General features: G+C 40.6%; 1 protein-coding gene across 2 annotated transcripts in view; it reads left to right on the top strand.

Annotated features, from left to right (window-relative positions):
- Window positions 1-371: 371 nt before the first annotated feature.
- rbm45 (RNA binding motif protein 45) overlaps window positions 372-9,820 on the top strand; it is a 100,814-nt gene continuing 91,365 nt past the window's right edge. Inside the window, exon 1 of one of the 2 annotated variants that reach the window (XM_043693529.1) lies at window positions 372-808. In XM_043693529.1, the coding sequence (XP_043549464.1) occupies window positions 533-808 (276 nt within the window). In that variant the 5' untranslated portion in view covers window positions 372-532. The remainder of the gene's footprint in view (window positions 809-9,820) is intronic. The other variant, XM_043693528.1, reaches the window with a different exon arrangement.

Genomic DNA, 9,820 nt, shown 5'->3' with positions numbered 1-9,820 from the left:
CAATGTCTTTCCATCATATGCTTACAATCACGGAACCTTGATTTATAATCGAACAGGTAACAATGAAAAGGTCTCCTTGTTTCACCATTCAATGCAACGGATCATTCAACAAACTTTCGCTATGCAGGAATACCACAGCTCAGTACAAGACATCACGGCCAATTAGAAATGGGGAGAGTCCAGTTCCTGTGTGTCACAAAGTGGGGCGGGACCAATTGTATTGTTTCCCTGAGCAGGGCGGGGCTAGTTCAGCAGTGTCACGCGGTAGGGCGGGGCCAATGCATTATCGTCACACCGCGGGATGGTCCATTTCCTCTCTGAGACGAAGCGAGGCGGGGCCAAATCCCCATGTGTCATGGAATAGGACTCGTTTCGGGTATCACAAAGCGGGGCGGGGCCAGTTTTTTAAAAAGTGTGTCAGTGTTAGGCGCGCCGGTTGTCAGTTTCACAAAGTTAGGTGGGGCTTGTTCTTTTGTGTCACGTGACCGTGCTGGCGGTTGGTGGTCTGAGTGCATGCGCCAGACTCGCGATCATGGAGGATCTTGGAGGCTCGCGTCCTATGGCAAACCTCGATCACCCCCCCAACAGTCGGCTTTTTCTGGTCATCAGCAAATCGACATCGGAGGAGGTGATCCGAGAGAACTTTTCTTTCTTCGGTGAGATCCAGGACATTTGGGTTGTTCGGGACAAACAGAGCAAAGATCACAAGGGCATTGCGTACGTGAAGTTCGCCAAATCCTCGCAGGCCTGTAGGGCAATGGAGGAGATGCACGGCAAGGCCTTAACGGAGGACACCAAACCCATCAAGGTATGTTCCAGCTGCCACCTTCATTTCTGCTCAGTATGGAGCTGTCTTTCGACCCTGACAGCACCTGGTCATGGGCCCAAGTGAATGAGACGGGAAGGACGCTGTTTGCATCTCTCTGCGATCGGATATAGCACGTTGATAACGGCCTTCTGAGGCTTGTTTGTAAAACCTCGAGATTTTATGTTGCAGCCAAAGCCGGTTAGACTCAATTTGCTGTCGAGTTGGAATGCATTATTCCACAGTATTGATTCCGTTATTTTAATGAGAACGAAATTATATTTCCAATGGAGAGAAAATAAAGGCGAGGGGTTTATCAAAGGAACTTAGATGAGAACGAAGCCGATCGTCATGAGAAACTGAGAACCTAACTTAGATAAACGAGGGACAATATTTTAAACAGTTGCGTGGGTTTGCTCTGGGTGCTCCGGTTTTCTCCCACAATCCAAAGTTGTGCAGGTGAGGTGAATTGGCCATGCTAAATTGCACATAGTGTTCACGAACGTGTAGCTTAGTCAGGGGTAAATGTAGGGTAGGGGAATGGGTCTGGGTGGGTTACTCTTCAGATGGTCGCTGTGGACTGGTTGGGCCGAAGGGCCTGTCTCTGTACTGTAGGATTCTAATTCTAATTTCATTGTACTAAGTGATGGAAATAATCATATTCTGGATTAGTGGTGCTGGAAGAGCACAGCAGTTTAGGCAGCATCCAAGGAGCTTCGAAATCGACGTTTTGGGCAAAAGCCCTTCATCAGGAATATTCCCGAAACGTCGATTTCGAAGCTCCTTGGATGCTGCCTGAACTGCTGTGCTCTTCCAGCACCACTAATCCAGAATCTGGTTTCCAGCATCTGCAGTCATTGTTTTTACCTGATGGAAATAATCAGCCGGCCCAATGAAATCTGTGGAGGGGGAGAATCTTGAGTTGAGTATGACTTTTCATAACAGAAGTAGCACCTAAGCCATAACTCATTATGATGAGACCTGATCAGTTTTCCAGCCTTAACATGGTCAATGATTGGGAGAGGGTTAGAGAAGCTTTGCTTTACTATACACCTTTCTGAACTCCATACTGAGTCAGAGATGAGATTTTATTTTTGAGGGTTGAGAGATTTGGAACTCTGCATCACAGTGCTGGGGGTGGAGTCACTGAACATTACGCACTAAAAATCAGATGTTTGGGGGTAGATAGAAATATGGAGTTCAAAACACATACAGATCAACAGTGGCAGGGCATGCCCTTTTTCTGCTCCTTTTCCATGTGTTTGTATGAACTGTGATCACTAACTCTAATATGAAATAGCTTAATCCCTAGTTGTTTCCACAGTGTTGTTGTTCTAGGAAAATTGCAGGAAATCATGATACACACTCCTCTTCCATTACCTATGCTAGTTATATTTGCCAAGCCATTGGAAGCTGAAAGTCTACTTACCAGTTAATACATAAAATAATAAAATTATTGTTCATTCTCTGTCCAAATATTACTACATTTAGGGGGCCTATAAGTTTATTTCTATTAATGTTTGCTTTTTTTGCCTCATAATGCCAATTTACCTGAGTCTGCAGAGATGAAGACCACTTGTGTTGAGCTGGAATCTTCAGACTCATAGTCTGAGGCCATCCCTCCTTCATACATTAAGCCATATTCCTGCGAAGAAGCCATTTCAAGATGCTACTTTTCTAACTTGCTAGCTCCAGAAAATCTGATTGTGTTGGTAATGCATTTTACCTTTGCTCCAATCTGGCACCATACCATGGCAAACTGTTGTAGAAATGTTGTATCTGTGCTCCAGCTGTGGAATTTCTTGTAATGGTGGGGTTTTTTTCTGTCCTTTGCTCCCCTTATGCGGTCCACTGCCTTTTTCATTGATCCAGTCTGCATTTTTTCTTGATGTTGAGTCTCCTCAAAATCCCATGCTGTTTAGTAGTTTGACGTATGCTTTCATAATTCCTGTCTATCATCTTGAACTGTGCATGACCATCCATCTTCCCTCCCAGCCTGTTGGGGTGGCCTCTTCCTGAAACACAATGATCTGGTCTCACCAGGCTCTAGCTTCTCTGTGTCAGTCTTTCTCAGAATAAGGACCTGAGAACTGAAACCAGCTCTCACTGATTGCCTCCATCCTGGTTGTTACAATGAGTTGCAATTACATATTTCAAGGAGAATGCTGGATTACTCCTACCTACTTAAATTCTCTGTACACCTATGCATATGAAGATATAGAAAGTCGAAATTTTTAACTGGACTGTTAAGAAAAGGCACTGGAAGTGTCACAAATTTAATTCCGGATGTGCCTGCACGGCTTTGTCACTTTACCCACACGTTGATAGGTACAACTTTGTTGTTTTAGCAGTTAGCTACTGAATATGTCTCAGCTGTCATAAAAAAGTAAGTAATGTATTGCAATATCAAAACAGGTGCTCAGTTGCAGCTTTCTATATAGAATCTCACAATACAGAAGAGGCCGTTCTGTCCATAATGCCTATATTGCCAAAAATAATACCTGCACTAATCCCACTTTTCCACAATAGGCTCTTAGTGGTTTAAGAAAAGGTCAGAAATTGGAGTATCACAGAATTGTTTTAGTGCACAGAAGGAAGCTATTCAGCCCATCAAATGTGTGCCAGTGCTTGAAATCAGTCACTTATTTGGTTGCATTCTCCTATCATTTCCCCACTATTGTGCACATTGTTCATTTTCAAATAGCCATCTAATTCCTTTTTAAATACTTTGATTAAAAGTCTCCTTCAGACTCTCTGACTGCAGTGTATCAAGTGTTTCTTGGGGTTTTTTCTGCTTTAAAATGTAATTTTCTTGGAAAAGACTTAAAAAGGAGAAACAAATCATAATTCAAAATATTCTCTAATTCAACAGAGAAGTTGAAATAGATGTGTGAACATCATCCCATGACCACATGAGCTGTTCAAAAAATAAACTAATTTTGTACAAATGAAGATTTCATAATGAGTCTTCTAGCTTTTTTTTCCATAGAAGATTTCAAAATTTACGGGAGTCTCTACTCAGTTAAGGAAATTATTTTATCACTTTTGCTATTACAGTAGTACTATTCAACTCCTTATTTATAGAAAACACATTGCATTTCTCTTACCAATATGCTTACTCTTTTAGAGTTCTGGATTTTAAAGGCACGACCTGTACTTTACAGTTTGTCTTCCGAGCAGTTTGTTTAAAAAAAAAACTGCAGACGCTGGAGTTCTGAAACAAAAACAAATTAGTGGAGAAACACAGCAGGTCTGGCAGAATCTGTGGGAAGAAAGCAGAGTTAATGGTTCAAGCCCAGTGACAGAAATTCTGATGAGTGCTTCATGAAGACATTTCACCACCATTTTCTCAAGGGCAGTTTAGATTAGATTAGATTCCCTACAGGCCATTAGGCCCAACAAGTCCACACCAACCCTCCGAAGAGTAACCCACCTAGACCCATCTCCCTCTGACTAATGCACCTAACACTATGGGCAATTTTGCATGGCCAATTCACCTGACCCGCATATCTTTGGACAGTGGGAGGAAACCGGAGCACCCGGAGGAAACCCACGTAGACACGGGGAGAATGTGCAAACTCCACACAGTCACCTGAGGCTGGAATTGAACCTAGGACTCTGGTGCTGAGAGGCAGCAGTGCTAACCACTGTGCCATCCCTAAAGGGATGGGCAACCAAATGGTGACACCCACGTTCCACAAGTGAATAAATAAAACAAGATTTTGGACAGCGTTCTTCCATTGGAATCTCAATTTTGGTTTATCCAAGAATATTTTCAAGATTTATGCTTAAAATCTTGCCATTTCTGCATTTTCCATGTGATATGTTGAAATAAGTGCTCTAAGGACAGGAAAAAATAATAAAAATAACAGCTCATAGAGTTTTTTTTTCACACGTCTCTCACATTTGCTAATTTAAAAATAATTCAGGGATGTGAGTATTGCTGACTAGATCAATATTTATTGCCCATCTTCAATTTCCCTTGAGAAAATGATATGATGGAAGACAAGGGAGCAGATGTTGGGAGTCTTGGCAAAAATTTAAGTCCTCTGTACTCCTAGATGAGGTGCCAGCAGACAGGATGGCTGGTAATGTTGTCCCATTACCTTTTCAAAAAAAGGAAGAAGGGATCAGTGAGACCATTCAGGGTAACCTTGGGGGTCAGAAAGTTATTAGAATTCTGAGGGACACAATATATTTGCACGTGGAGTGAGACCAATTAATCGGAGATAGTCAGCATGGGTTTGTTAAGGGACAGTCGTGTTTAACAAATTTTGAGGAGCCAGCAACCAGGAGAATTGATAGGTTAATGCATTTGACCTAGTCTACATGTATGTTAGTAAGGCTTTTGATAAGGTTGTGAATGAATGATGTGCATGACGTGCTCAGGAAAATGAGTCTTTGGCAACCAGGGTAATGTACTATATGGTGGACAGATCGGTGGCAAATGGATTTCAACCTAGAAAATTGAGGAAGGCACATGGGGAATGCTGAGAGGGCAAGGGATTACACAATGTTAGTACCCTGGAAAGTACTGATGATCAAAGGGACCTTCGTGTTCACAGATCCTTGATTGTAACAGGACAGGTAGATAAGTTGGTTAAAAAGATCTGTGGGACACCTGTCTTTATTAGCTGAAGCAGATGCAGGAATAAAGAGCTTATGCTGGAATGGTATAAAATTCTGGTTGGGTCACAACTGTTGCACTGCATGCAGTTCTTGTTATCACATTATGGGAAGATGTGATTGAACTAGAGAGGGTGCAGAGGAAATTTACCAGGAGATTGTGTGGGTGAGAGCATCTGAGCTACAAGGAAATATTGGATAGACAGATATTGTTTTCTTGGAACAGTGAAGATATTGTGTATTACATGTGGCATGGTGAGGATGGATGAGAAGGTGCATTTTCTTGTTAGTAGGCGGGTCAGTACCCAAAGACCATAGATTTAAGGTAAAAGACCAAGAGAAGAATTGAGGAGAAATATTTTCACCCGAAGGATTATGGGAGTAAGGAACTTGTTTCCATGTAATTTTGTGGTTGTAACGTCTAAACTGTGTTTAGATATTCACACATTGTTATAATTTCCGAGGCTATGGGCCATAGACTGGAAACTGGATTAGTGTAGTCAGATCTTTGTTAATCAGTGTGGATACGATGAGCTGATTGACCTCCTGTGCTGTAAACATCTGTGAGGTCAAGCTTGAATGTTGGACATGGACTGCTTCAATATCTGAGGAGTATTGAATGGTGCCGAATATTGTGCAATCATCAACAAACCATCCCAGTCCTTTGATCTTGTGGAGCATTGGTCATTGAGCAGCTGCAGATGGTTGGCAGATGCTTGGAGTGTATGTACTTGCCAGGCTCTAGATTCTAGTGAGGCTTTTTTTTCCAGCCAGGAAATATTGCTTCTTGTGTGCTTTAATACTGAGAAGTAAAGAATTGCTGTAACTTGAGCTTAATCTTGTTAAGTTTTTATTTCGAGTTATTTTACATAAATGCACTTCCAAACTTAAAACTGGTTCAGTCTGCTCCAAAATATAGGAGCATAAGTGAAACCCCAGTTAATGCACATCCTATGAATACAGTTTAACGCTGAATTAATGATTACTGGCATCAATCCTTCTACCTCTGTTGTAATATGAAAGAAGAGGTTGATTAAAAATAATTAGTGACAAGGGGCTTGTGGTGCAGGATAGTATCCCTACATCTGGGCTAGACAGCTCTGGTTCAAGTTTCACCTGCTCCAGAAGTGCATGTCCACAACAAATAAATATACATTGGTCAGTGTCTGTGCATTCTGAAGACTGCCCACACAATATACGCACTCAGATCTGAGTTAAGAAACTAGAAATTAAATAGATATATGCTTGTACAGAAAAATTAAGGTTTTTTTCAGGGTCATTACAAGCTTAGTAGAACGATAATACAACACTAACACCAGCCAAAAGTCCTACAATAGCAAATGACACAATGTAAAGCACAAGGAGCAAACCTCTGGGCACACAAAGGAACCTTCGGGAAACTGAGAACTAAAGGCACGGGAACATGTTACAACAAAGCATATGGAGTTTTAGATAGTCATAGAGATGTAGCCTAGGAACAGACCCTTCAGTCCAATTTGTCCATGCTGACCAGATATCCTAAATTAATCTAGTCCCATTTGCTAGCATTTGGTACATATCCCTCTCAACCTTACCTATCTACATAACCATCCAGATACTTTTTTAAAATGTTGTTATTGTACCAGCCTCCTCCACTTTCTCTGGCAGCTCATTCCATACACACACCATCATCTGCATGGAAACATTGCCCCTTAGGTCCGTTTTAAATCTTTTCCCTCTTGCCTTAAACCTATGCAGGCTACTTTTGGACTTCCCCCACCTCCGGGAAAAGAACTTATCTATTTACTCTATCCAAACCCCCCATGATTTTATAAATCTCTATAAGGCTACTCCTCAGCCTCTGATGCTCCAGGGAAAATAATCCCAGCCTCTTCAGCCTCTCCTTATAGCTCAAACCCTCCCACCCTGGCAATATCCTTGTAAATCTTTTTGGAACCTTTTCAAGTTTCACAACATCTTTCCTATAGCAGGGAGACCAGAATTGTACCTAACCAGTGTCCTGTACAGCTGCAACATGACCTCCCCAACTTGGGTAAGCACACCAAACACCATCTTCACTATCCTGCCTACCTGAGGTTCCACTTTCAAGGATCTATGAACTTGCGCTCCAAGGCCTCTTTGTTCAGTAACCCTGATTTGCCTTTCCAAAATGCAGTACCTCACATTTATCTAAATTAAACTCCCATGTTCAGGCATGGAGCTTTCATTAAACAAAGATTTGAATAAGTTCAAAAAATTTAATATAAACTATCTGTTCGCTAGATTGCTGGACGTAGGAAAAAACTAAGGCCATTCTTCAGTAACAGCCAACAAATTACTGTTGCCATTGTTCTTGAAATTAACAGCACTACATCACTGCAATTACATAACTTTCTATTCTAATCTTAGTGACGTAAAGCCTTAATTTAGCAGCAAATTTAATGCAACAAAGTACATGAACTTCCAGTATCTGACACTCATAGATTCTTTTGTTTGGCCAGTTCGTTGTCTTCCTTGATAAATTTCAGACATTGTTTCACTTTGTTCAATGAAATAATGTACTTTTCTGGTCTTAAATAGTTGAAGGCATTGTACATTCTGTGTATTCTGACTTTGGCTCTGCATGTCTAAACAAAGCCAAATCAAACATTGTAATTGTTTAATTTTAATTTCATGCCCTACTAGAACTAAAAACACTAAGTATTCTTGAGGGATCTTAATTAAATTGCTATTTTCAGAGGGGAAGAGTAGCTGCAGAATAATGAGGGCGGATAGATTTCTGATCCAAATAATAGTGTATATAATCCATTTTATCAATATTTTTATAGATATTTTTATTAGAAATTTAACATTTTTACAAGTTTACAAAAATAAACAAAACTCTCAAATATAAACATTGATATGCAATTAAATCAAATATACAATAACCAAAATTTAACAAAAGAATAAAAAAAACCGAAAAAAAAACAAAACGCAACTATCTACTAATCTAACCTACAACTAACCAGAGTGTATATTTAAGTCTCTTACATGCTCGGAATGTGTTAACATCAGATGTAATAAAACCCGTATTCGTGCGGGATTCCTCTCCTAAGGGGCCCCGGACCAGCCAGGTTTGTAATCTCAATTAAATAAAAGCCCTTGTTAGGATAGCCGAGATATCTGTATTTATATAATTCAAAAAGGGCTGCCATATTTTATAAAATAATTCGGTCTTTCGGTGCATCATATTTGTAAGGAAGTCAAGGGGAATACATTCCATAATTAATCTGTGCCTATTTGAAAGTCCAGGGGGGCCCTCAGCCACCCAGTTCACCAAAATATTTTTCCTTGCACAGAAAGAAAGAATAGAAAATAGTTTCTTCCCGTACATGTTCAAGGAGGGAAAGTTCGAAAAGCCCAAAAGGAGAGATACAGGGTCCACTTTAATTTCCGTTCCTAAAATTTCTGTCAGGGTACTTGCTACTTTAGTCCAATATCTACGGATCTTATGACAGGTCCATAGGCAATGTACAAGAGTGCCCACCTCCCATTTTGCATTTGGGATACATTGGAGATGCTCCTGCCTTAAATTTTGCCAGTCAAACCAGTGCTATATGAGCCGTATGAAGTATCTTCAGCTGGATAGCCTGGGTTCTGTTACAGATAGTAATTCTTCTAGCGTTTTCCCAAATATCATTCCACGTTTCTATAGAGATTTCTAGTCCCAAATCCTGATCCCATGTTTTAAGCAGATTATCCATATCTCCTGATATTTCATCATGTAGTAAATTATAAATAGTACTGATGGAAGATACCCCCACTGGTCGTAGGACACTACATTCTCTATCTGATTTATAATAACGTAGTCTTCTTCTGTATATAATCTCGAATTTGGAAGTATCGAAAGAGGTCTCCATTAGCTAATCCGCATTTCTGACGCAGCTGTTCAAAAGACATCAGGACCCCATCCTTAAATAGGTCCCCTAAACATGAGATACCCCTGGATCTCCAGAGTTTAAAAGTGGCATCTGTAAACCCCGGTTGGAATCCCCATGCTCCCACTATCGGTGCATAGGGGGTTGTTTTATGTGAATTGCCCTCATTTTGCCGCATTATATTCCAAGCCTTAATTGTGTTTAGTATTATAGGGTTTTTACAGTGATCTGTAATGATTTTCCTCTTGTCTGAAAATAAACGGTTAATAAGTGGGTATTTTACTTGAGAGGCCTCGATGTCCAACCAGATTGATTGTGGATCAGACAAGACCCAATCAACTATGTAACTTAATAGGGAACTTAACTGATATTTCCTAAAGTCTGGAAAGTCCAATCCTCCCCTTGTCTGTGGAAGCTATAGCTTCTTCAGCTTAATGAGGGGCAGTCTATGATTCCAGATAAAGGAACCCAACCAGCCATATAATTTACGTAG

This window comes from Chiloscyllium plagiosum, chromosome 7 (assembly GCF_004010195.1).
Source record: "Chiloscyllium plagiosum isolate BGI_BamShark_2017 chromosome 7, ASM401019v2, whole genome shotgun sequence".
NCBI lineage: Eukaryota > Metazoa > Chordata > Chondrichthyes > Orectolobiformes > Hemiscylliidae > Chiloscyllium > Chiloscyllium plagiosum.
This window is presented reverse-complemented; position numbering and strand designations above follow the sequence as displayed.